We start from the raw sequence: 27,963 nt of genomic DNA, 5'->3' as shown, positions 1-27,963 counted from the left end.
TATTATTTTAAATTCCTGTTTCAGTAGTTGCCCCAGGGAGGTAGCTGGAATTGGTGAACATAGCTTAAAATTTTCTAAAATAAAACTAAAAACAGAAATTATGTAGCTAAGAAAGGCTGGTTTTCTTCACTATCAAAGTGTAAATCTACCTCCAATAGGATCAAACAAGAAGTGAGCCTTTCCTCAAAAAGTTAAATACAGAATTACTGTATGACCCTACAATTTTGTGCCAATGTATATGTCTGAAGAATTGAAATCAGGTCTTCAAACAAATATATGTACACACATGTTCATAGCAATCCTTTTCTTAATAGTCACAAGGTAGAAATAGTCCAAATGCCTATCAAGAAATGAAAGGATAAACAAATTATGGCATATACATACAGTGGAATATTAAACAAAGGAATGAAATACTGACACATGCAGATAAACACCTCAAACATTATGCTAAATGAAAAAAGCTACACACAAAATGTCACATACTTTAAGGTTTGGTTTATATGAAATATACAGATTAGATGAATCCATAGAGACAAAAAGTGCATTGGTGTTAGCCAGGATCTGAGAGAAGCAGGGAAGGGGAAGAACCTCCTTAATAGGTACAGGAGTTTACTCTGGAGCTATGGAAATACTTTGGAACCAGAAAAAAAGTGGTAGTTGCACAACATTGCAATTGTACCAAATATGACACTTAATTGTTGATTTTAAAATTGTTAATTTTATGTGATATTATCTCCAATAAATTTTAATAAAGATATGGTTTAAATTATAAAAAGAAGGAACTAACAATTTTTTAAAACCTCTTCTTAATGGTAAGAGTTGAAAACAGGTTAAGGATGGCAAGAGTAAAGTTAATCAAGAGTCCCCCAGTTCTGCCCAGACTGGTATAGATCAGCTATTTAAGCTGGCTTTATGGAGTCAGGGCTTCTTCCTAGAGCCAGAAGGATAGCAGGAAAAGACCCAGAGTAGGTGTTAAGAGCCATGGCTCTATCACTAAATAGTCAGCTCCCTAGCTGAGCCTCAAGTTGCAAACCTGGAGAGCTTCCTGGTGGGGCTCTCAGTAAATAGTAAATATGAAGGAACTCATTACCCATCATAAAAATACAAAGTTTCCTACATGGGTTAGGATTCAAATTTCAGTTTATTTGTTGGGTGTCCCTCAACAAGATATTTACACCCTCTAATTTTTTATCCTACCTACCTTGCAGAATTATTTTGAGGACCGAAAATAATATATGTAAAGTACCTACTTTAATTTAAGTAAATGTTCAGTAAATTGAAGCTTCTAGCAGGAAAGGGAAAAAATAAAAGACAATGAGCAAAGTGGGTATTGAGGATGAAGCAGAAATGTCATGACCAGTACAGGAATTATGATAGCTGTACATGTGCTGCTCTTTCCCTCTAGCACATTCATAGCATACATTACTAATCTATCATGGTATTCTTGTCTGTGACACCAAGATGTGACCTCACAATCTTCATTGCTTTTTCCCAAGCAGTCACTGTCAGTTGAAAGGAAACCTAGCCAGGCATGGCAACACACACCCATAACTACAATGATTCAGGAGGCTGAGACAGGAAAATCACAAGTTGGAAGCCAGCCTCAGCAACTTTTACCCTGTCTCAAAATTTAAAAATGGTTTGGTGATGTATCTCATGATAGAGCACCCCTGGATTCAATCCCCAGTACCCCACAACATAGACACACACAAGAGATGAAAATTATTTGTCATTCCTTGTACATATTTCCTAGAACAAGTGAAAAAGCTTCTTGGGGGCTGAAAAATAATGTATCTCTAAGAGTATACATAATTTCACAATTCATGCCCATTGCCCAATAAAAATAAGTGGTGGAAGAACAAAGGAAACATTTCTGCAGAATGTACAACTTGTTCAATTCTGAATTCCAACATTTACTTGCACTATGACCTGGGATGGTCATTTCAGCTTTCTGAACCTGTTTTGTTGTCTATAAAGGCTGTTATAACCAGTTCATATACTAAGGAGGTCAAATGAACTGTTCTACATAAACAAGCACCCAAAAAGATAAAATGGCATCTATCAAGGGTTTGGGGAGGAAGGCTAGCCTGTTGCATTTTTGGGAAATGGGGAAGGATGAGACTTTGGTGAGAATTTTCCAGCTCCCCCATGCCCCAGTGTAAGAACTGGACTCCAAAGATGAGGCCCTGCAGTCATTCTGGTCACTGGTGTGGTCAATTAGTCACTCAGCTACCTCAGTCACAGAGGGCAGAGATGCAGAGTCAACACACAGACAATGGGAGCTGGTGAGAACTGGCTGTTGACAATCTCAGTGGATGTCCAGAGCTCATTTATTTTTGGAATGCATACAACTGTTATAGGATTCAGGTGGTGTGTGCCCATCAATCATAAATAATCAAGATAATATCCATAAGCCAATCATCTTATGCCTAATGTAACAGCACTATGAGGAAGCTCTAAATATTGCTGTCATGGTGGAAAGCAGTCTGAAAGGGTCTTTGTCCCTTGGGGAAGGGGCCTTCAGAGTCAGGGGTTTCCTGACTCTTGGTTTCCTGGCCTGGTAGTTTGGCAATGCTAACCACAAATGCTGAGGATGAGGTTTCATTTACGACTCGCTAGAGCAGAGTACCCCATCCTGCAGGTGTTCCTGTCAGGCCTGAATGAGCATAGATTTTTCAAGCACTCCGAGTTGCTCATAGTTGCTAGCTGCTAGCAGTAAACCAAAAGTTATTCCAACAAGGCCCCAGGATTCTATTAACCATTTATGTCCCTTTGAGGTTCAAGGCAGCCAAGAAGTTAAATGAAGAGGGCTCCTCTGATCAGGTATCTTGAGCAGGAGCTATAGGCTCTGCTAGGCAAGAGGTTACCCCTGGACAGGAAAGAAGGGAATCTCTGAGATCTCCCAGGGTCATTACCTAGGCCAGGGGACCTACATGAAATGCCTGGCCTTGACTGCTAAGAGAAAAGCCCAGATGAGAGGACTAAGCAGGCAAATATTCTTTCTTTTCAATGCTGCTCCCCAGCCTAGTGGCCTTCAGTGATTCTTCTTACTCACTGATGAAGCAAAAGAAATCTTGAGAGCCAGACACACATCTTCCAACCTCATCTTCCAAATCTACCCCAAACCCATTTCTTCATTCTCTCCTTTCCCAAGTGAACCAGATTTCCTCATACATACTTGCCCAGATTTGCAATTGCCTTTCACACACAACATAGACCACACCACCATCCATCAAATCCATTTAAATGAACAACTGTGTACGTATCTTTCCAAAGTGAAGCCTTGCCCAGGCTCCCCATTCTCTTGGCAACCTGTACTTCCTTTCATTCTAGTATTATTACAACTAAACCAACAGCAACCTGAAGACAGGATTGTATTTTATGTCTATATTTTCCTGGCCTACCATAGTGTCTACCACCATAAATTATGTTCAATAAGGATTATTTGAAAAATAAATGAATAATCAAATGAGACACCCCAAGATATAATGTAATATTGCAACTATATAATGTTTTGACAGGTCTTTTTTCCTCTTTTCTTTTAATCATTCTTTCCTTTGCTTCATTCTAATTGACAAACTTGTATTTGAGTGTCACTGTCAGCCTCCTAGTATAATTAGGACAAAAGTTTCCTCCAGATTTTCAGGAGACAGGGAATGGTGGTCATCTTGAAGCCATTTTTTTAAAAATGTGATTTAACATAAGGCCAACCAAAGCATTTGTGAAAATGGTTTTCTCTGACTCAGGGATTAAAAAAAAAAAAACTATTAAGCCAGCTTCAGAAATAAGAACAAAGAACTATCCTCTTTTCCTTTCCACATACTCCCCCTAGTGTCAAGAACTCCAAGCTAAGGAAGAAAATTAAACCCATAAGGTCCAGAGCAGTCTGTTACTATGCTTCACTCACGTGCTTTTAAAAAATGCACTGGCATTCCTTCATATCATCTCTTCTGAGAGAAAAGGATGGACAAATGTCAGTGGTTCAAGCTGCATACTTTCTCCTTGAAGTTACACCAAAGCTACAGTTACAGTGCTAGGTGGCCTCTGGCAATTGTGCTCAACAAGTTCAGGCAAATCAATCATTTCTTCTCCCAATGTCATGCGGTGATCTGGCTATGAGAAATGCAACTCAGAAAGCAGCCTAGTTTAGCCATACCTCAGAGACCAACAGGGTAGCAGGGATAGTGGGTCATGCAATTTTGCCCAACCTGGGTTCCTAGGCCCCTGAGCATCAGAGAAGAGTATTTTTTTTTTGAGAGTTTTGATATTTTAAATGCCTAAAGAAATTGTATTGTCATTAAAATGAAACTGGCAACTCACCAAAGAAATTGGTAATTATCTTTGCCTTCAGCTAGAAATTTATCAGCTTAGTGATGGATTAACACTGCTTTCCTCCCACTAGTTTCACTTAAATTAATTGAAAATACAAAAATAATGGCTTAATGTGTATAGTTAGTAAAAAGTAAGACATTTTAAAATTTGGAGCTGATAAGAATAGAAAAATAATTCAAGTACTCCTTCACAATAAAAAAAACTGGGACCCACTACCCTCTCCTATCCTACTAGCCTCTGAGATAGGGATAAAGTTTATCCTATAAACTATGCCAGGTCATCTCAAGACATTGGAAGAAGAAATCATTCATTTGCCCATACTAGTGAATGGCAAATAGTTATTTTCTGGAAAGGAAGCCAAAATGACTTATCCATCTGGGCTCATACATTTTCAAAATTCCCTATGAATCTATCGTAAAGCCCAAGTTCCTGGAAGACTTAGCTGTGGGTGGCTGTGGTGGTGGCGTCCAAGATGTCGACCAAGAATTTCCAAGTCAATGATGGGGACTGGATTTGCCCCGACAAAAAATGTGGAAATGTAAACTTTGCTAGAAGAACCAGCTATAATCGATGTGGTCGGGAGAAAACAACTGAAGCAAAAATGATGAAAGCTAGGGGTACTGAAATAGAAAAGACACTTGCAGAAAAGAGCCGAGGCCTATTTAGTGCTAATGAGTGGCAGTGTAAAACTTGCAGTAATGTAAATTGGGCCAGAAGATCAGATTGTAACATGTGCAATATTCCAAAGTATGCTATATTAGAAGAAAGAACGGAATATGGTGATGGTTTTAATGAAAGAGAAAATGTTGAATATATAGAAAGAGAAGAATCTGGTGGAGAATATGATGAGTTTGGATTTAAAAAGAAAAAATACAGAGGAAAGGCAGTTGGTCCTGCCTCTATATTAAAGGAAGTTGAAGATAAACAATCAGAGGGAGAAGAGGTGAGGATGAAGATCTTTCTAAATATAAATTAGATGAGGTTGAGGATGAAGATGATGCTGATCTCTCAAAATATAATCTTGATGCCAGTGAAGAAGAAGATAGTAATAAAAAGAAATCTAATAGACGAAGTCGCTCAAAGTCTCGATCCTCACATTCACAATCTTCATCACTCTCATTATCCCCCTCAAGTTCAAGGTCTAGATCCAGGTCCCATTCAAGAAGTTCTTCCAGTTTGCAGTCAAGATCTCATTCAAGTTCCAGAGAACGTTCAAGACCTGGAGGGTCGAAATCAAGATCCAGCTCTAGGTCCCACAGGTCCCCACGAAAAAGACCTTATTCAAGTTCATCATCTTCTGAGAGGAACAGAAAGAGAAGTCGTTCTAGATCTTCTTCACCTGGTGATCGTAAAAAAAGATGGACAAGATCACGGCCACCTGAAAGGTGATTGGTGAAAACACTAAACAACCCTAAGCCCACAGCCAACTCCTACGGAACACCACTACTTTACCCAGGCTCCACAGGTCATCTTCTGGATCGTCCCATTCTGGTTCAAGTTAAAAAAAGAAATAATGTATTAAAAATTACATCTTAAAAAAAAAAGCCCAAGTTCCTTAGCCTTCCTAATTCACCTTTTATCTCCACTAATTCCACCCAAACTCCATAAAATTCCTTTGCCCCAGTCTTCCAGGTTTCCTCACCAACCTCTGACCATGTTCTGAACATTTGCTCATTCATTCAACATGTATACATCAAAGACTTGTTACCGGCCAAGCATTATGGTCAGTGCTGCAGACACAGTAACAGATGTGGTCTCTATCACCATGAAGAATACAAAGAGTAAGTTCAGGAACATGGGGAGACTGGGTTGCTCTAGGAGTCCATTTAAAAAAAGCACCACATCTGCATGTTGTATGTGTGTGCAGTGAAGAAATGGGTGCTTCTAAAGAAGTGGCATTTAAACTGGGATATGAAGAATATGAAGGAATTGGCCAATTAATGAGAAAAATGTGCTCCAAGTTGAGAAAGCACTATATGCAAAGACAGTGAGTAGGAAGCAGCAAGATTAGTAAAGTGTGTTTGCTCACTCATAGACTTCTTGCCCCACAATCTTTTTTTTTTTTTTTTTCCAGTACTAGGAACTGAACCTGGGGGCATTCTACCACTAAGCTACACTCCAGCCTTTTTTATTTTTAATTTTGAGACAAGGTCTCACTAAGTTGACTACAGCCTCACTAAGCTGCTGAGCCTGGCATCAAACTTGCAATCCTGTGCCTGAGCATCCAGAATCGCTGGGATTATAGGCATGCACCACCATGCCCATTCGCAATCTCTTAACAGAAACCCTTTTAAAAGTTCAAATCCTCTCTCTTGATAATTATGGCCAAAGAGTATCTCATTCTTAACTGAACTAAAGACTTTTTTAACATTTACATGACACTAATCTATTACTTCTTTATGCAGAAGTCTATTCATATACATGTTCTATTCTCCAGGTTATACTCTAAATTCTTGGAGGGCAGAAATCCTTGCAGTCATTACATATCTCACAGAATTTCTTGCATAAAAAAAAGGAATTCAAATAATTATTGAACTGGATTACTTTTCTTTAGATTCTTCACATATCTAGTCTTAAAGGTAGCTGGTATTCAGATATTTCTGTGAGTGAAACTGAAAAAAAAAATTTTCAAGCCCAGAAAAAGGTAATGATTGTGAAGAATCATACTGTAAAGTGTATGAGATCTTACCCCCTTTGCTACCTATCAAGTTAGCCTGCACAGTTGTATGGATTCTACTAGAAGATATGAAGATTCCTTGGCTAGAAACAAAAGATGCAACTACCAATAGCACAGCAAGAGCGCCAGTATATCTGTGCCAGATCCCCTGGGCCCAGAGTCCCACAGTATGATGCAGACGGGCCCAGGTGGATTCCTGAGCATGCAATGGGTTGCATTACGGAGTAGAACCTTGAGTTAGGGCAGCCTAAATATTTTCTAGTAGTTAGCATGAAGCCTTTTGCTCCAGAAGGAGACACAGTATTTTCCAATTTTGTTTATTACATAAACTACCTTTAAAAGAGTCAGTAACAAAGGACGGAGAAGGCCTCTGTTTACAGAAACACAAGAGATTCATGGGGAATTATCTCCCAACAGTAAAGTCATCAGACATTATTACTATTGGTACTTATATGTGCCAGGCCCTATGCAAGCATTTTATATGCACTATCTCCTTTATTTTTTTCAACAAACAGTAGAAAATATCACCTAATATTAAAGAAAATATTTTTATAAATTAAGACCTTCAGCATACAAGTATTGGTAACAATGGAGATTTTCAAACACATAGAAGCATTATGAAGATCTCAGGGAGGAGTTACATCTATTAGCAGAATACCATCTGGACTCTCCCTCCATCTGCTATCCCTGCTTCTCCCTCACTGTTTTTCTCTGGCCCACTTAGTAAAATATGGTTACATTCAGCTCCTGAGTTTGCTTGTTATCGATTCAGCCAGCTTCAGAAGATAATTGAGAACCCCTGAATCTAATTGCCAAATGCACAAACAGGAACATGATTGGCCCAACTTTGGTCAGGTAAATAACCAATATTGTGTGTTAGATGAGATAAAATTTTATAACAGTATAAATAAGAACCAATATATATTAATATTTAAAGAGACCACTTTTATAACCATTATTTAATTTAAGAGAAATAAAAATATTGTGGTTCCACAAGCCTGTATCATCCAAACCAGGAGATCATTTCACTTAACAAAGTTATTCTCAAAGGTATAGTCCCCATTTACAATGATTAAACTTACATGATTTTTCAACTTTAAAACAGTGAAAAAGCACAGGTCGTGGTGGCAATACCTGTAATCCCAGAAGCTCCAGAGGCTGAGGCAGGAGCATGGTCAGTTCATAGCCAGCCTCAGCAAAAGGAAGGTGCTAAGCAACTCAGTGAGACCCCATCTCTAAATAAAATACAAAATAGGGCTGGGGATGTGGCTCAGTGGTCCAGTGCCCCTGAGTTCAATTCCCAGTACCAAAAGAAAAAAAAAAATGGTGCAAAAGCATACCCATATAACCACTGTTTTCATTTTCGACAGTACAGCAGTCAATAATTACATGAGATAATCAACACCTTATAAAATAGACTTTGTATCAGATGATTTTGCCCAATATAGGTTAATGAAAATGTTCTGAGCACGTTAAGGTAGGCAAGGCTTAGCTATGATGCTCAGTAGGTTATGTGTAGAGATACTTCGGGAGGTTCCATGATGTCATATCTTGACAAATATATTATAATTGAAAATATCATAAGTCAAAAATGCATTTAATACACCTAACCTACTGAATATTACTTTAGTCTCCCCTACCTTAAACATGCTTAGAACACTTAACTTTAAGTTGGGCAAAATTATTTAACACAAAGCCTATTTAATAATAAAATGTTGAATATCTCATGTAATTTATTGAACACTATATTGAAAGTAAAATAACAAAAACGGTAGTTATAAGTACCCTCCATTAACTATGCAGGTGAAAGCACACTGGACCTGAACAATGTTTGAAGCACTGTTAAAATTAACTGTTGAATGAGGGGAATGCTATTGTCACAGGCTCATCACTTTCCCACTGACAGCTGAGGCTGGCCTGCATTACAAGGGTATTCTACAGAATGTTTTAAGACTGAGGAAAAGATCAAAATTTGAAATGTGAAGCATATTTCTATTGAATACATATCCCTTTACACCACCAAATCACAAAATTATATATCAAACTATCCTAAGTCCGAAGCTGTATTAAATGCATTTTAAGATATGTTATTTTCAGTTTGCAATGGGTACAGGGCTGTAACACCATGGAAAGTAAAACAATGTGTCAATTTTTCCGTCTCTAAGACAATAAATCCATGTAGTCATTAAGTTTAAAATACTTGATGACTGCATAAATATCAACTTGAGACATTTCTGTGAATTATTGAATCATTTTTAATAGATTATTTCCAATTTTTATGACTAAATAACATCACAATACTCATGATTTTATAATACCTTACATACGTGATTATTTTCTTAAGATAGCTTCTTAGACATAAAACTCTGGTATTACTTTAGAGTTTCATATAATAATATACATTATGTTAATTTCATAATAATTTTCTCGCATTAAGGATTATCATTTTTAAAAATGATAGGTAAAATAGCATATCTTGATTTGGGCACACCTCAATTTTATATATATATTAGTTGTAGTTGGAGACAATATTTTATTTATTTGTTTTTATGTGGTGCTGAGGATCGAACCCAGCGCCTTATAAGTGCTAGGCTAGCGCTCTACCCGCTGAGCCACAACCGCAGCCCCCACACCGCAATTTTTAAAAGAGCTATTTATATCTCTCCCCATGAATTGTCTGTTAAAATACGTACTGGCGGAATTAAAGTTTTGTTCTTTAATTATGCTACAGGGCTTAGAATGGTACTTGTTAAGTAGTCCTCGCGAAGTTTTGAACATAGGTAACCTAATTAATCGCTAAAATCCTAAAGATTGTGAGCCATTTTAGGATCTTTATTAAAGCCTCCGAACACAGTTACTGTACATTATTTTCAGCATTTTATCATATGAAGCAAGGCCGGAGTAACTGAGGTCTGGGAGGGATAAAGAATGGAAACCATGCCCACCCAAGAAAAGCAGAGGAAATCCGTTTTCCTGAGGAGAGGAACCACACGGTCTACAACAGTTGGTCCTCCAGTGCTACAGAGGGCGAAGCAGCGGGACGTGGAGCAGCAAGAACGCGCCGCGAGCGGGACAACCAAGCTTCCCAGACAGTGGCGTGGGCTACGTGCTACGCATTCCCCAGAACGCATCGCGGCCGCGGACTGCAGGTCCCCAGCTGCTGTGCATTTAGATAGTTGGGTCAGCCACCATTCCGCAGGGCGTAATGGCCGCCGCCCATATGTGGGGAGACTGCATGTTGGATTATATTTGATGTCAAAAAACATGTGCCAGAATGTTCTCCGAGATCCCGTTTTCTTAGGGCGGTGAAGGCATACATAGGTTGGGACGAAGTGATGGGAAAAGTAGGGCCTCTGAACTATGCTAGTGGATTGTAGGTGCGACTGGGGAAAAAAACACCCTTCGCGGGATCCAGGTTCGAATACCCGAAGAACGTGACAGACCGGAAACTACATTTCCCAGCATTCTTGCGGTACCAGAACTATTCCCGAAAGCCTAAGCGAGCTCCATCCGGTTTTCCGCTTCTTCTGGCCTACCGGACGTCTCTGGAACATGAGGAGTCGCTGCATTTGGTGGCTCCTGCGGTCTGGAGGCAGCGGGGGCCACTGGGTTTCAACTCCCCGCGGGCGTTTCTCGCCGGCCCTGCGGAGAGGTGAGCTGAGGTATCGTGCCACGATGCCTGGAGTACTGTCTAGAGAGATGATTCCGGTGGGTCGCGCCTGCTGGGGTTAGCCGGAGGCGAGGGTGCCACGCCTTCCTCCTGCCACGTCTGGCGCTGGCAACCCCGCTGCCCTGGCTCACCGCTGGGGACTGGAACGCGGAAGACAGTACTGGGAAGTGGCCGCCTTCCTCTTCTGAGCTCTTTTTTTCTGTCACATGAGGCCAGTAATTTCGTTGGTCTGTCTGGAGCAAACGTGATCTGTGTGTGGGGAAACCCTTATTTCATTTAGGACCCGTTCAGAAATAAGTCTCTTCAGTTGTTGGTCTGTAACCTAAGTTTTTGGTAGACCGCGCACACGTATCGGGCACACGTACATGTTCAGTCCTTTGCAATCACATAGTAGCCATTAAAATAAATAAAAGCTGGCACCAACAAGTTTAGAACTATTTGGTACTTCTGTTCGCAGTGTGTCCTGAAGAACATCTGACTTTGATAAATATTTACAGGGTTGTGTGTTGTGGTTTTTTCCCCCAACTTTTTCAATTTTTTGACTCTTTAAAAAGGTTATCCACAAAGTAGACACTTCATACCAATATTAGCATTCTCTGTGCACCTCCTGAATCTTTTGTACTAGGTGAACTGAGACAGTACACAAACACATCTCTCCCACCTCCACGCTGTGTTTTTTTTTTTTTTCCTTTGAGACCAATGACACCAGTTGCAGTCAAATGTACTTGTTGATCCTCCATCTGTAAGCTTGCTGTTTAGCTGCCAGGATCATTCAGGAAGTTTTCCATTACATAGTTTGGGTGTTGAACATATATACACATTGTGATGGTAACAGTTTTCAAACCCTGATAAATCTCATCTTTGTAAACTTTGAGAGATAACCTTAATATTTAAATGAAATTTAAAAATTAAACATTTTTAGAGAGTAAACTTTGAAGTATATATCATACTGGAAAATACATCAGCACAGTAATTTTTAATGTTTCAACATATCCTCCCACTTGAATCTTAATATTCTTGGAGAAATTTAAAGTTTCCCCTTACAACAATATATTTTTATAGCCCTCTTCACTGTTCAAATATTTATTGAATGCTGTGTACAAGTAGTTTAACTTTCCCTAATAATATCAAGGAATTTGAAAACTTTGACTTAAGACCCTAGGGAGAACCTTAGTTATATTAAGTCCAATTTCCTTTTTAAAGATGAATGAGTGAAGGCATAGGAAAGTGATGCAATTTGTCTTAAGTTTTATGCCCAGTAGTGTTATATTCCTTGTTAATAACTACTTCCCAAACTTAGCGCAGCATAAAAACACTGGAGATTTTTTTTTTTAAATATAGATTTTTATCCTGGAATTACTGAGTTAGTGACTAGGGGTGGAGCCCAGAACTTTGTTTATTTAATTTACTAACCCTTGTAATTTTGATGCAACCATTATAACATAGATCAGCAGATCAGCATATAAGAATATTAGCTGTAATGCCTGTCTTTGAGTACTTTACAAAAAAAAAAAAATCAGTCATGTCAAGGAAGTGTTTTAGCTCTAAGGTGATTAAGCACATTAATGTAAAACTTGAGACTTAGATATAATGAGACACCATTTTACATGTTTTTTCAAAGTAAAGTCTGGCCTTTTCCAGCAAAACAGGAGCTTGGTGCAAGATAGGCCAGAGACCAATCCATGATGTACAATTTAGTAGCTCTGAAAGCTGGGTAAGTCTTTAAACTTTGTTTCTTACTGTAAAACACATGCACATACAAGATAAGTGTGAAAGAATCAAATAATGAAAGGTTTAGGGTTTGGTGAGATAAGGAAGAGACTTCCTGCAGAGCTCTGAAGTACAAAGATGAGCAGGCAAAGGAAAGCTTTCTGAATGGACTGAGCAAAGTCTTGGAGAAGGAATAGCACAAGGCATGTTTGTAAAATTAAGAGCCCTTGAAAAAAGAGATGAAGGAAGCATAGCGGGACAAGAGATGAGCTGTGCTCTGCAAGATTTGCTGGCAGTGTTAAAGTCTTCTTTTTATCTCAAATTTGAGAAGCTGATGTTTGAGTGAGGTAGTCAATGTTTGTTTATTGAAGCGAGGAACTGCATTAATCTGCCTATCAATAAAACTAAGACGTGAAACAAATCACTTAGCTCTGAGCCTCAATTTTCCACGTCCAGAAAATGAGGATTTTAAAGACTGAATAATAGATATAAAAACAGTAAAATATCATATATTATTACTTTTTTCTCTAAATGCCAAATAAAAGAATGACCTTTTAATCAGGAATAGAAAATTAAAGATACCAAATCATTACTCCCAATGCAATTGTTATTGGAACTACTAATTTTTCTTTCTCCTGCTTTTATGTCTGACACACAAAGGCACATATCATTTTACCATTTCCATGTGGCACTCTTCCAAAAAGAATGCTGATGTGGTGATAGTAATATGTGTGGTTTTTAAAAATTGCTCCACCTTTACAACTGCTTCCGCTTATCCCTTCAGTTAAATAGAATTCTGAGTAGTTACTGAATTTCTTTTTATCATTTGAATTTAGAATTGATGTTCAGTTTTAATAACATCTGTTTTCTGCCTGCTAGTCTATAAAATCTAGGACATAAGGTATGCCTGGTTTTGTTCATTGTTTTATCCCCTGTTCCTAATACATGGTCTGTAATTCAATAAATATTTGTTGGCTAGGAAGATATCTAGAAAGGAATCACATTTGCTGTACAATAGCAGAAAAGTAGTGCCTGAAGTTGCAGCTGTGCTTTTTAAGTACCTATTAAGTGGCTTAGGATAAATAAGAGACACAACATAGGGTGATGGAGAGTACATGAACTTTGAAGTCAAAAGAACCTAAATCTGGAGGCTGGAGGTGTGGCTCAGTGGTTGAGCACTTGCCTAGCACATATGAGGCACTGGGTCCATCCTCAGCACTACATTAAAAAAAAAGGTATTATGGCCATCTACAACTAAAAATAATCTTTAAAAAAAACAAGTCTGAATCTTAAATCTGTCATTGGCTCTCTGACCATAGACAAACCCCTCTCCTTTCCTAGGTGTGGTTTTTTAATCTAAAAATGTAATTAACTCTGCCTTAATTTGGTAGTAATATAAACAGTCTAGGATAGTATCTTGTGTTATACTAACAGGCAGTTATTTTCTTAATACATAATAATATTAAATAAGTTGTATATGGGCAAATTTCTCCCCAAAAGCAAAGACCTTATTTAAAAAATTCATAATCAGTATATTAAAAAGGACAATACTTTGTCTAGGCTAAAAATGGAAATTTGTTGAAACAGGAAACCAAGTTATTTCAAAAATGATACATATTTCCTAGGGCTTGTGTTGCTACCAGTAAATACTCAGGATTTTAATTCAAATTCATTGATTTGATGCCAAAGCACTAGGTGCTGAAGATACAGTAATGAAAAACACAGTTAAGACTTAAATTCTGGTTCAGAGACAAACAGCAAACAATAATTAGATTAGAGCTAAAAACTATGTAGGAAATAAACCATGGATATATAGGAGAGTGGGAATATGGAAAGCTACTTTAAATAGGAATGTCGGTATAAAAATTTTCCATAGCTCTGAGAAATTTCTGAAGACTACAGAGAGTTGGGCAGTTTCTGGTCTCTGGTAATTAAGAGTTGAGGCAATGATCTCAAAAGCATTTGATACGTATCATTACAATTTTAGACGAGCTCTTAACAAAACATTTTTAATTGTAACCGATGTGATTCTGCAATCTGTATTTGGGGTAAAAATGGGAGTTCATAACCCACTTGAATCTAATGTATCAAATATGATATGTCAAGAGCTTTGTAATGTTTTGAACAACCAATAAAAAAAGAAAAAAAACATTTTTAATTACTAAAAGAAAAACATCGAATGTTTGCTATGTTCAGAATAATAACATAGACTTAGATAAAAGAAAGGCATGGAGGAGTCCAATTAACTTGTGTGAGGTTACAAAACTCCTAAATAGAAGAGTTAGAACTGTATTTAAATATGTGGGGAAAATGGTTTAGAAGCCAAAGTATGATACCTCTATCTGCCATTAAAAGGAGGAAAAAAATTATCTTCTCTTTTTCAGATTTCTTGACCACCACAACCAAGGAAGGATATGACAGAAGGCCAGTGGACATAACTCCTTTAGAACAAAGGAAATTAACTTTTGATACCCATGCATTGGTTCAGGACTTGGAAACTCACGGTAAGATACAGGAATACCTCTTGAAGGAAGAAACTTAATAGCATTTATGAATCATTTCTAGGTAAGACTATTGCTATTATGAGGAATTAAGAGTAACTATTTAAGAAGTTACAACATTTCACACAATAGAATATTTTACAGTCATTAAAAATGGTATTGCTTGAAGAATATTTACTGATATGGTAAATACTAAAGATATATTAATAAAAAAGGACTGTGTAAAAATTTGGTGCAAAATTATTCCAATTAAGTGAAAAAGAAAAAAACTAGAGGCTGATAATACAATCTAAATGGAAATACAAATATGCAAGGATCACAAAAAGTCAAACAAGCACAAATATTACCAAATATAAAAGTGGCAAGTTAACATGTGATATCACAAGAATAGAGAAATTGATTAATAGAACAAAATAGTATTCAAAGTAACATGGATATGAATGTAGCACATGATAAGGCATTTCACATGAGGGAAAGGAAGTGCCTCAGATATACTAGGCAAGTGCTCCGCCACTGAGCTGCAGCCCCAGCCCTGGTTATATCTTTTTGTGTGCTGCTTATATATTTATATTTTGCCCATTTTCCTCTAATTGCTTTTACTTGTTCTTATTGATTCCTAGGAATTCTTATGTTCAGCTTTTAATCTATATGGAATTTCACTAAGGAAATCTAATATATTTCATCCAATGGCTAGTCATTTATTATATCTTACTTATTAAATAGAATAGTTGTGTCCATATACAACTACAAAAAAACAATTTTTTAAAAAATAACCAAAAATATATTAAAGGTGCTTAACCTCATTACTAACCAAGGACATACAGAATTAAGTACAAACTAAAATAATGCAATACCATTTTTATGCCAATTATATGCTCAAAAACAAAAACCAATAATATTCTAAAGTTGCTAAAGGATGTGGGAGGCATTTAGAATAGTAAAATTATAAAGTACTTTTAGAGAGTAATTTAGCATTATCAAGTTTTTAATTATAACCATTTTTTTAAATAAAACAATCTTAAATATTGAGGAAAGTTATTCTAGTGGTCTGTTCTGATAAAGATGTGTACATTTAAAAAGACATACTTATTTGCTGCCTACAGGTTTTGACAAAGCACAAGCAGAAACAATTGTATCAGTATTAACCACTTTATCAAATGTCAGCCTGGATACTATCTATAAAGAGATGGTCACTCAAGCTCAACAGGTACTATATTCATTTTTATCACCGACCGTTTCATAGATGATTTTTTTCAAGGAACGAAGGAAGAAAGAAAAGGAAGAGAGGGAAGAGAAAGAATTGAAGGGAAGGGAAGAAAGATCTTTAGTAAAGTCAGTATATAGGACAGACTGAAAAGTTAGAATAGTCCTAACAAGATTATGGCATAATACAAAGAAGGAATTTTGTCATATCTTCCCCTGTGTGAGGTAATTATTTGAATCATGAGATGGTAGCAGATTGTTATTGAAAGTTTTTCCCCTGGAAAGCCTATCACAGAAGAGCTAACCTTTCTTTACTATATGATACATTTTACCCCTGTCTTATATATATTGTAGTTCAGAGACGAAAGCTAGAAAGGATTAAACTAACATGGCTGGGAAAGACTTCATAAATTGCTTGGCTAAGAAGTCTGGATATACAAATTCTTAAAGTCAATTATTTACGAAAAACTTAAGATGTAAGGAGCACAGTAAAACTGTTTAAGAATCTGTTTTCTGCTAGGTATGATGACACATGCCTGTAACCCTAGCAGTTTAGGAGGTTTAGGCAGGAGGATCACAAGTTCAGGGCCAGCCTCAGCAATTAAGTGAAGCAACTTAGTGAGACCCTGTCTCAAAGTGAAAAAAAAAAATTTTTTTTTAAAGGGCTGAGGATGTGGCTCAGTGGCCAAATACCCCAGTGTTTAATCTCTACTACCCAAAAAAAAAAAAAAAAAAAAAGTCCATTTTCTTCTGATACTTTTATTTTTTAATTTTAGTTTTTCAAATTTAGACTTCTTCCCTCAGATAAATATTTCAAAACATACACACACAAATATAGGATTTTTTTACATAATATTAGAATCTATTAAAGATTTTTACTATGGGCTGGGATTGTAGCTTAGTGATAAGAGTGCTTACCTCACATGCATGAGGCACTGGGTTCTATCCTCAGCACCACATAAAAATAAATAAATAAAAATAAAGACATTGTGTCCATCTACAGCTGAAAAAATATTTTAAAACAAAGATTTTTACTATAATCTCCAATTAATTAGACATTGAAACTAAAACATTCATATCCTTTAAATTTGTATTTGCATCATTTTAGCTTAATTTTTCATGTTCATAGCAGACTAGTAAATCCACTAAAGAAAAAGCCAACAATTATTGCATCCATAACAGAGTCAGAAGGAGCTACTGACATTTTAAATAAAAAGTAATTTACTCTTAAGTTCTTAAACTTGCCTATAATATAAGCAGGGAATTAAAACTAATTTGAAGAATCATCATGCTTCCAAGACCATTTAATATTACATATAAAATATAGGATTATGTATAGGAATATTACTATTAAACTTTGGCTTTTTTCAAATTTCTAGTGTGTTAAGTTAAAATCCCATTCCATTCTTGAACTTAACATCATTGTTGACCTTTAGCATATAATAAGGCACAAATCTGATGTCATGAAGCATAGAGCTAAGTTCAAGCAAACAAGCTAACTACTTGATTACTTCAGATCACTAACTCTGTTCAACCTCTGATGACTTCACAAAAGTTATAAAGATCATACTTCTAATAAGTTTGACCACTTAATAATGAATAATATCTTTCCATTTAAATGGCAGGGGTTCTTTTTTTGTTGTTTTTTTTGATACTGGGGATGGGACTCAGGGGTGCTTAACCACTGAGCGACATCCCCAGCCCTTTATATTTTTTGAGACAGGATGTCATTAAGTTGCTTAGGGTCTAACTAGGTTACTGAGGCTAGCTTTGAACTCGCAATCCTCCTGCCTCAGCCTCCTGAGCCACTGGGATTACACATGTGCACCACCATACCTGGTCTATTTAAAGTTCTGGAAGATAGACACTGTGCTGTATGAGTCACAGCTGTATGTAAAGAAAGAATGAAGTAAAAAGCAGCTACTGTACAATCCCTTATTCTCAGGCTCAAACTCTATAAGAAATCTGTAATTAGATTTCTTCCATATGTATTTGCAATAATAAAAATGCATTATATTTAATGTCATAGAACTCTTTTATAATGATATTGGGTTAACAGGTGTGAAAGCCCCTAGAGGACACATCTGTAATGACCTCTCAGGTAATTTTCATAAATACTTCAAGCAGAAATGAGTAAAAGAAAATAAACCCCATTCCCAATAATATATGAGGGTTAGGGAAGGCATAGGAATCAGATATTTGTTGAACACAGTTGAAACATTTATATTGTGTAGGATTCAAATTTAAGTCAAGACATCCTCAACATAAAAATATTGGAGTCAGAGTATTCTACTTCAGCCATTAGATCACTATGCCATTAATAATATATAGCTAACAATTACTGGATACTAACCGTAGGCCAAGAACTATTTAAAGTATTTTATATACAGTATTTACTTAATCTTAAAAATAAAAAACTCTGTAAGGTGTGAGTATTGTTATTTCCATTTACCAATGAGGAGATGAAAGAAGTTCAATAAGTTGCCCAGAATCTCAAAGAAAATGACAGAATTTGAGTTCAAACTCAGAGAGCCCAACTCCACAATTCACACTTTTAAACTCTGCTTTATGAGAGTGTCTCATCTGAAAGTTGTTTTTGGAGATATGTGCATTCCAGACCCTTTGAACACTGAGCTATATCTGAAAATGTTACAGCCTCTGCTATCTAAAAGTCGTCAGCTTTCAAATGGTCTTTCTATCTCATGCCAATCAAAAAATGACTGCAACCCCAACAAAGTACCCCAATCACAAATTGTAACTTTAAAAATGGGATTAATGATCCTGTTCTTGTTTGGGCTTTTTTGTTTTATTGATAAACCCATTACACAGGGTTCTTCAAAAGGTTATATACAATTATCTGATTTAACTTTATTTAATAAAGAGCATAAATTATGTCAGTAAGCTACCTCTTTTTAAGATTAGTGGTAACCATTATGGTTTTTTGTAAAGCTGCCTTAAATCATTACTACAAAAATTTCCCTCCTTAACAAAGCAAAAGCTTATAAGTATATTGGATAGGAGCCACCTTTTCTTTTGTATATTCTTGGAAGTGCCGAACAAAATTAAAGTTGTGCCAATAAAGAATAATTATTTTAAACAAATATCTATGTATTTTGTTATAGTCCCTGACATTGAATTTTATTCAATACCTTTTACCATTTTCCAATGGTAAAAAAAATCCCACAAATAAAAAGTAACAAAAGGTAATAAAACCCTTTCTATGTGTTCAAAAAACAAAATAAATCATTTGGTGAGGAACTTCTAGAGGCTAAGTAAGCAATTTATTGGAATTCTTTTTAGAATGTTTAGACCTAAACATTAATTTTATACACTGGGAAATGCATTTTTCTTCTTGAATCTCTGTAGGTTTATATGTTGTTGTTTTTTTAACATTTGGTTAACTTATTCTAAATTTCATGAAAACAATTCATGAATAAAACAATGTCATTCCTAGATCATTAGCTTATTTTTATTTTATTTTCTAGGAAATAACAGTACAACAGCTAATGGCTCATTTGGATTCCATCAGGAAAGATATGGTCATCCTAGAGAAAAGTGAATTTGCAAATCTGAGAGCTGAGAATGAGGTGATATAAGTTTTAATTTATTATTGATACAAATAACTGATCTCTTCAGTATGTTACTTGGTGAATAAGACCAAATAACTTTATGTGGTTACTAAACAAGTTTTTAGATTAAAAATACACTGTTTTATCATGCTTAATCTTTATGTGTAAATCAATGTCTTACATACTAAAGAACAAGAATTGCATTTTATGTACATAAAATTCACATAAAAGAAAGTCTTTGAGCTTACATACTATATAAAATTTCTTGTATAGCTCATAATATAATGTACTCAAAGCTGAAAATAATATGGTGTTTTCCATTTTATTTGATCCTCTATTGTCTTTTCACTTAAAAGTATGTTCCTAATCAGAAATTTGTTGTTATTCACTAGTGTATATATTTTTATATTTTATATAAATATATATGTATGTATGTATGAGTGTATATAGAAAGATATTCAAATTTTGCTAATCTAGAGTCTCAGATGGTTTTTTTTTTGAATCAATATGGGTTTTTGGTTTCATGCTAATTGTTTATGATCTTTCTTACCTAGAAAATGAAAATTGAATTAGACCAAGTTAAACAACAACTAATGGTAAGTGAAATTTTTCCCATTTTAGTATCAGACCAATAAATTTGATTACAATATAATTTTTAAAATATTTTCTTTCTTTAAAGAATGAAACCAGTAGAATCAGAGCAGATAATAAATTGGACATCAACCTGGAAAGGAGCAGGGTAACAGATATGGTAATGAGCTTGTAAATGTAGCTTCTTGGTTACTTATTCCTTTTTAATTCTTTTTAGTCTTTTAATCTCCTGCTGCTTCATATCCTTTAGTTTACAGATCAAGAAAAGCAACTTATGGAAACAACCACAGAATTTACCAGAAAGGTAAGGGAGTAGTATGTAGAACTTTCTCTTTCATACATTTCTTTATATGTATCAGTTTATAAGTTTAGACTTTATAAAGCTAGCCCTGTAAAATCCATGATTTCCTCATAGCTACTATAGTTAGCCAGCACTTTGTGGGACGCTGCCCCCAAATAAGTGGTTATACATGAGCTCTGACATTACACTAAGAATCAAGATTTTTGCATAGCACACTTTTTTTTACCTAAACTATTTTTGCAGAGACAGTAACTGTGTCTTAAAAGACAAAGATTCACTGTTCACTATTGGTATTTAAGTGCCTAGGTTTAAATAAATACTTACCTTAAAAATTTGTTAAAAAAATATTTATTGCAAATATTTCTTACCAGATACTATTTTGCATGCTTTACTTCTATTAATTTACTTAATTTTTGTATCAGCCTGTGGAAAGTGGGTATTATTATTCCCATTTTACCAGTTTGGAAAATGAGACAAGTTAAGATCACAGAGTTAATGACTGGTGGAGCTGGGATAAGAACCTGGATTCTAAACCCTATATTTAAAACTACTGCTTACCTTACCTTCTCAATAATCCTTAAATTTAATCATCATTTAAATTCTGTGACTTGAGTAAACCCCAGCTTTCTGACCCAGCCTAGTCTTTTTCTTAAAAGTCATGTGACATTATTGCCCTATGTACATACATGACTACATGACCAGTGTGATTCTATATCATGTACAACCAGAAGAATGATAAATTATACTCCATATATGTATGATGTGTCAAAGTGTGTTCTACTGTCATGTATAACTAATTAGAACAAAATTTTTTAAAAAACTTATAAGTCATTTGGCTTTCTAATATAGAAAAGACATTACTATGCTCAAATTTTAATAGACGGGAAGGCCACATATGTCTTCAAGAATCCTATTCTCTTACTTCTTGGCCAGAGAAAGTAGATAAGGAATTAAGCAAATTGTTTCACAACTGATTTCTGAGTTCTGGCTCCTATATATTATATATTCACCATTAGATATTTCTGCTAGTTCCTTTTATATTGGTGTCAATTCATATTACATATTGGGATTTTTTTCCTTTTGCAGATAATATCTAAAATTTTAACCATACCATCCTAAGCACTTTACACAATAAAGTGATAGTTCTAGTATTAAAATTTTCGCTTTTCCATTTATCATCTTATATATTTATGTCTCAAGTGTCTTATGTGAGGTTTTTAGTAGAATATGCCCAGCATGTGATAATTCTAAGAAATTATTTCCAGTGTGAAAATTGGGGTAATGTGGTTTGTTCCTTTGTGTCTGTTGAATTTTTTTTAATACCACTATGCTTTTACTGTATTTCCCCAGTGAAAATATTTATAATGCAAAATTAGCACATAAATATTTCTACAGAGGAACAAAATTTAGTTGTCTTTCTTATTCTTGCTTACTACAGGATACTCAAACCAAAAGTGTTATTTCAGAAACCAGTAATAAAATTGACACTGAAATTGCTTCCTTAAAAACACTGATGGAGTCTAATAAACTGGAGACAATTCGTTATCTTGCAGGTAAGACTGTCAATGAAAGGAATACTGTCATTCAATTTTTGGTCCTGTTAGTTCCTACCTCTCAAGGTAACCATATAGGTAACAGAAGAAAAGGAGAAGCTATAATGATGCTTTTAGTGCTTAGTCCCCTGTAATGCTTGAAGAAGGCTTCAGTCCCAAGATACAACTCACCAGGCAACTCTGTGCAACTTACTGAGAGGAAAAAGCACATGGGTAGCAAAGAAATATATAAACCCAAGGACAAAATGATACAAGGATACAATGAAAATTTTCTTTTATTGTTTATAGTCTTCCTTAAGGATTTGAGTGGGGTTAGATAAAAAGAACACTAAAGTAGATACAGGCCATTAAAAACCATACCAAGCAAAGGGTAATGGAGGGTTGAAACTAACTTCTTCATTCAATTGCCTGAGCACAGATACTACCCCCAAATTAGATTATTTGTCATGTACTAAGTTCCTTAATTACTATCTGACATAACAATTATATAGCCCTAATGAATTATGAAGAATACACTAGTCAAGTGATATTTGTCCTTTTTCTTTTTATAAAAAGTAATATTTTTTAAATTATACATCGTTTATAGAATTCAAAAGCAGCGAAAGCCTTTCAAATCTACTATTAGTAGCATGTATCTGTTCTTCTGTATATAAATATAACATATACCTTTAAAAAAAACTACATTATATATGACAGTCAACTCTACAACTTTTTAAAAGGTAATCAAATGTCTTAATTATTTTTGAACTTCAGTACATACTTAGATGTCTTTTTATTAGAAAGCATAATATAAAAATGCTATAATTTACCCAATACTTTATTAACAGGCATTTTCCTCCCATTATTAGGAATAGTATTCCACTGAATAACCATATATATGTATGTTTGAATAAATACACATACATATACCCATCTTTGTATACTTATGTTAGTGTTCCTATGTAATAAGTTGTCATGCCCATTTAAAATTTGGGGTCAAAAAGATAATATTTTAAAACTTTGTATTAGTGAATTTCTATACAGAATAAAATCCTGATTTATACTATCAGCAGTTTCCTCAGTGGCCACCACTGGTGTTGGGATGTTAGGAGAAGTGAAGAATGAGCCTGAGCTCTAGCTGATGCATGGATATGCAATTAAAATTATTCAACTTTTATCTCTTTAAAACATTGGGTTTCTGCTTAAGATTCATTTGAAGAAAGAATTCTAAGGCTGAAACATAACAACTAAAACAAACTCTACTAAAACATCTCTGGACCTAAAGACATTCAGTTGTAATACCCAGGAAAATTCTAAAACAGCCCAGTTTGGACTGTTCATTCCCTCTTTCAAAATTGATCACAAAGTAACAAAGTTTAGGAATGTGTTGAGGTGGACTCAGCTTCCTACAGAGTGTTTACCTATAATCTTAGTTTAAAATAACATAAGATGGTAATGAGCTCCAAAAAGCTTTCATTCAGAAGTGAAGATATACAAAGCAGAATTGAATAGACTTAGTTGGCAATAACAAAAAAAAAAATTAACAAGTTAGTCATCCTCCCTTCTGTTTTTTACTTAGGGTTTAAAGCCAACAATACTAAGGCATTTTTCTCCGTCCTTATCCATCTATAAATATGTACTACTTACTAGTATTGTTAATGGTAAGCCTTTTAAGAAGCTAAAATCCCGTACTTTGAACAAGTGGGATAATAATGTCATGAGTGGATCTGTTGGTTCTAGAATACCTGAGATAATTGCCAGTTTATCTGAGATTCACATATTAAATTCAGTCATAAAGGGGGAATAAAAACTCCTAGTTCAGTTGTCAGAGTCCCAGCATTAAAGATCTTGCATTTCCCTTGAAGAAGATATCAATGTGTCTTAATCACTTTGGTTAATCGGTATCCCAGCTTACATCAGTCAGTAATCTTTTAATTTTAAATATTATATATCCAACTTTAACTTGTTTTGGCTTATTATTAAATTTTGAAAAGTCAAGCATATCCTAACAAGGACAACTAGAAACAGAATTTACTCTGTATTCTGTCTCTGAATGTCCTCATTTTCTCCACACTAACTTTATGAGTTGGAAACATTACCACCAGTAGCTCCTACATTGATGTCATTCTACTCTCACCAACCAATACAAAAAAATCCCAGGAAATAGTCTGAAGAGCCCCCTCTTGGAGTTGCAGTTCCTTTTGGCCCAGATCACTGTTGCCGAGGAAGCAACAGCTGTAAAGTAATGGTAGTTCTGTTTAATCTGTGTTACTGTAGAATATTCTGTTCTGAGCAGATAAATAGTAATAAAAAGCTAACATTTGTGGGAAATTTACCAGGCACATGGCTTATTTAAGCATTTTACATATATGTAAGTTCACTGCTAGACAGTCCATAGAAGATAAACAGCAAACTTAAAAATAATTTGGGATGTCTTCATGATTATTAGTAGTGACAACAAGAAGAAATAAAAGCCAAAATAATAGGAACAAGAAAAAAAGAGACACTAAATTTGGAAACACTTCTGTATTCTAACAAAGAAATGAAATACTTTCCTCCTCACAATAAATTCATCAGCTCTTAAATTAGCAAAAAATAAAAATCACCTAAATAGCCACATGTGGCTCAAAAAAAAAAAAATATTTCAGGGTTGGGGCTGTAGCTCAGTAGCAGAGCCCTTGCCTATCACATGTGAAGCACTGGATTTGATCCTTAGCCCCACATAAAAATAAAGAAAGGCATTCTGTCCATATACAACTACAAAACAGCTTTTTAAAAAAAAAAAATTACAAATGTCACAGTACAAATAAGGCTAACAGAATGGTTTTCAAAAAACAAAGTTCTGGAGTCAGGTATACCTATTCTTGAATCCTGGCTTCACCATTTTCTGGTCATATAGCTTCGGGCTTGTTGCCCCCTCTAAACAACAGGGATAATACCACTAATCTCATAGGATTTTAATTATATCTAAATAAGGTAATGGAATCACTTAGCACACTACCTGACACATGGTAAATAGTAGCAGGATCACATTGGAATTATAATTAATTGCAGAAGACAAGATATTCTTTTTTTTACCACAATACCTTTATCCTATTTATTTATTTATGTGGTGCTGAGGATTGAACCCAGGGCCTCACATGTGCTAGGCAAGTGCTCTACCATTGAACTACAGCCCCAGCCTAATATATTCTTAATGTTATTCTTTCTTCTCAAATGTCCAGATTCCCTACGTATCTTAGGCCTAATTTCATTTCTTAAAAATAAGGAACTGACCTTATCATTAACTAAGTTACATTAAATAGCACAATTAAGTGGGATAGTGTAAATTAGATTTATACATTATAATTAAAATAGCTTTATTATATATAGCTAATTTCTTGTGTCTTTAGTCATAAAAGTTTGTCCTTTATCTCAGATTCTCCATTTAAAGATGCTTTCATGGCCTTTTAAACAAACTGGAGATTAGAGAATCCTTAAAAGCCTCACTCAAATTTGACCACTTTTTTTTTTTTTTTTTTAAGGTGCTAGGTTCAAACCCAGGTCCTTGTGCAGGCTAGGCAAGAGCCCTACCCCTGACCCACATACCTAGCCCCCTTAACTTCTTTTTTTTTTTTTTTTTTTAAAGATAGAGTGAGAGAGAGAGAGAAAGAGAATTTTAATATTTATTTTTTAGTTTTTGGCGGACACAATATCTTTGTTTGTATGTGGTGCTGAGGATCGAACCCGGGCCGCACGCATGCCAGGCAAGTGCGCTATCGCTTGAGCCACATCCCCAGCCCCCCCCCTTAACTTCTTAAAGGGGGCTGAAACATTTTCTCTTAGAATGATGTAATATGGAGCTGGGGTTGTGACTCAGTGGTATAGCACTTGCCTAGCATGTGTGAGGCAGTGGGTTCGATTTTGCACTACCTAAATAAATGAATAAAATAAAGGTCCATCAACATCTAAAACTTTTTTTTTAAATGATGTAACATAAAGAGCAGGTGGTGTGTGGGCTGAGGATGTAATTCAGTGTTAGAGCATTTGCCTAGCATGCACAAGCACCACAAATAAAGGGGGAAAAGCAGGTGGTATATTAACCAAAAAGCTTTATGCTTTTTCTGCCCTCTATGAAGTTTTTTTTTTAAAGATTTTCATTAAAATTTAAGTTTTTAGTAATTATGAGAGAATTATTTCTTTTAAAAGAGATGGGTTCTTTATTACCTAGGATTCTCCAAACTCTTGGGCTCAGCCTAAGTAGTTGGGACTACAGGCCACTGTGCCCAGCTGAGAAATTATTTTAAAATGTACTGAAAAGACAATATAAATTTTCTTCTCCAACTGGCAGTGTAGCTCAGTGGTAGAACACTTGCCTAGGAAGTACAAGACCCTGGGTTCTCCCCAGAACCACACACAATTTTTTTTTCCCATAGATATATTAATGCCTTTTCTATTAACCTAAAACACATAATTTTTAACATAAGAAAGATGATTTTATTGTAAAATGAAATAGTTTATAATTTTTTAGTCATTTGTAACACTATTGTCAATGACTTTAAATACTGTTTATAGATTCTGACTTATCATCTACATTTCTAAATTATTTTTATCCTTATTCTGTCTTAAAATTTAGGAAGCTTCTAAAAATAATGTATTGCCAGACACAGTGGCACATGCCTGTAATCCTGGTTTCTAAATAAAATGTGAAAAGGGGCTGGGGATGTAACTCAGGTTAAATTCCACTGGGTTCAATCCCTGTTACCAAAAATAAAAATAACTGGCTTTAATACTGTGTTATTAATTATTATCTTTATCTTAGTTTTCTAAGGAAAGAAAAACATAAGGTACAAAATTGATTTCCTTTATTTTTCTCTTCATCTAAATTGAAAATAACATTATTCTGTTAATCACTGCAAAATAATAATGAATACTTGACTTGTAATATAGTTTCTTTTTTCTTTCTTTTTTTTTTACAGCCTCAGTGTTCACTTGTCTTGCAATAGCATTGGGATTTTATAGATTCTGGAAGTATTACTAACTATCCTACTGTTGGCTGCTATTGACTTCGTAGAATACTACACCGGGAGTTTCTTTGAACATTTTCAGTTGCTACAGAAAATTTACAACAACATTATTCAAAGTATGCATGGACTAAAGAGAAGTATTTTAAGTATTTTATCTTTATTTTATGTGTCTGTATTTTATTTGTTTGAAAAGCTATCATCCAAACCCTGATTTATTTGCAATCGAAGGGCATTTTGTCCTCATCCTTTTGATAGTTCATAGAAACTGAACTAAAATTTTCTTGTATTTGCTTCAAGAATTTTGTAAATCAAATAGAATTTTGTTGGTATGTGCTGCAAATTTGAAAACTATGCCTTAGCCTACATGCTTACTGGACCTAACTCTCCTGATAAGTACTGTAGTTAAATTTTTATATAAAATAAAAGTTTATTATAAGAAAATATGATTCAAATGTATGATATGTCAAGATCATTGTACTGTCATGTGTAACTAATTAAAACAAATAAAAAAAAGAAAGTAGCTTGGTTTTGAAAGTGTCTCACTATATAACAGGAGATTATTTTCTTTTTATAATAAAAGTAAACAATAATTTTTAAAATCCGTGCTCCAGTATCTAACCACTAGTATAAAAATCTATGAAGTTATTCTGATCATTACACTTACTTTTTTACATTTTTCATATAAAAACCAGGGTTTATCCTTGATTTTCAATTTAAAACAATTCAAATCAACCCATCTTAAACTTATAAGACAAAACTTTTCCTAATGATTCATTTAAATTCAGCAAACATCTGTTGATATATAGAAAGCCTACTCCCAGGAAACTTATATGGAAATCCAGGTTTCAGGTTTTTATTTTGTTGCTTTTGG

At 35.0% G+C, this 27,963-nt stretch overlaps 3 protein-coding genes across 5 annotated transcripts in view; 2 read left to right on the top strand and 1 right to left on the bottom strand.

The window, feature by feature from the left end:
• Positions 1–480: 480 nt before the first annotated feature.
• Positions 481–27,963, bottom strand: part of Ankrd42 (ankyrin repeat domain 42) — a 94,344-nt gene continuing 66,861 nt past the window's right edge. Inside the window, exon 14 of the mRNA XM_078044942.1 lies at positions 481–5,820. Coding sequence (XP_077901068.1) covers positions 5,799–5,820 — 22 coding nt within the window. The 3' untranslated portion in view covers positions 481–5,798. The remainder of the gene's footprint in view (positions 5,821–27,963) is intronic.
• LOC101972290 (zinc finger Ran-binding domain-containing protein 2-like) lies at positions 4,805–5,762 on the top strand. Its single transcript, XM_078046779.1, is given in 3 exon segments — positions 4,805–5,273; positions 5,276–5,713; positions 5,716–5,762. Coding segments are annotated over 3 exon segments (939 nt in total). The 3' UTR covers positions 5,748–5,762.
• On the top strand, positions 10,143–27,612 carry Ccdc90b (coiled-coil domain containing 90B). Of its 3 annotated transcripts, XM_005323259.5 has the most exons (9): positions 10,149–10,661; positions 14,774–14,893; positions 15,994–16,097; positions 19,579–19,680; positions 20,217–20,258; positions 20,342–20,413; positions 20,504–20,557; positions 21,993–22,107; positions 27,045–27,612. In XM_005323259.5, exons 1-9 carry the CDS (start codon positions 10,562–10,564, stop codon positions 27,104–27,106), a joined length of 771 nt encoding a protein of 256 aa, XP_005323316.1. In that variant the 5' UTR covers positions 10,149–10,561; the 3' UTR covers positions 27,107–27,612. The 3 variants fall into 3 exon arrangements, with proteins under 3 accessions (XP_040140961.1, XP_040140960.1, XP_005323316.1); XM_040285027.2 differs by lacking the exon at positions 15,994–16,097 and having other exon boundaries at positions 10,143–10,671; XM_040285026.2 differs by lacking the exon at positions 15,994–16,097 and having other exon boundaries at positions 10,145–10,661.

Source organism: Ictidomys tridecemlineatus, chromosome 4 (genome assembly GCF_052094955.1).
Source record: "Ictidomys tridecemlineatus isolate mIctTri1 chromosome 4, mIctTri1.hap1, whole genome shotgun sequence".
Taxonomy (NCBI): Eukaryota; Metazoa; Chordata; class Mammalia; order Rodentia; family Sciuridae; genus Ictidomys; species Ictidomys tridecemlineatus.
This window is presented reverse-complemented; position numbering and strand designations above follow the sequence as displayed.

Bases quoted from the DNA above. Each gene is read 5' to 3' on its own strand.
- Ccdc90b (XM_005323259.5), top strand. From the start codon at position 10,562: ATGAGGAGTCGCTGCATTTGGTGGCTCCTGCGGTCTGGAGGCAGCGGG. The intron at 20,259-20,341 runs GTAAGTGAAATT...CTTTCTTTAAAG, and splicing joins AAGTTAAACAACAACTAATG to AATGAAACCAGTAGAATCAG. The intron at 22,108-27,044 runs GTAAGACTGTCA...TTTTTTTTACAG, and splicing joins GACAATTCGTTATCTTGCAG to CCTCAGTGTTCACTTGTCTT.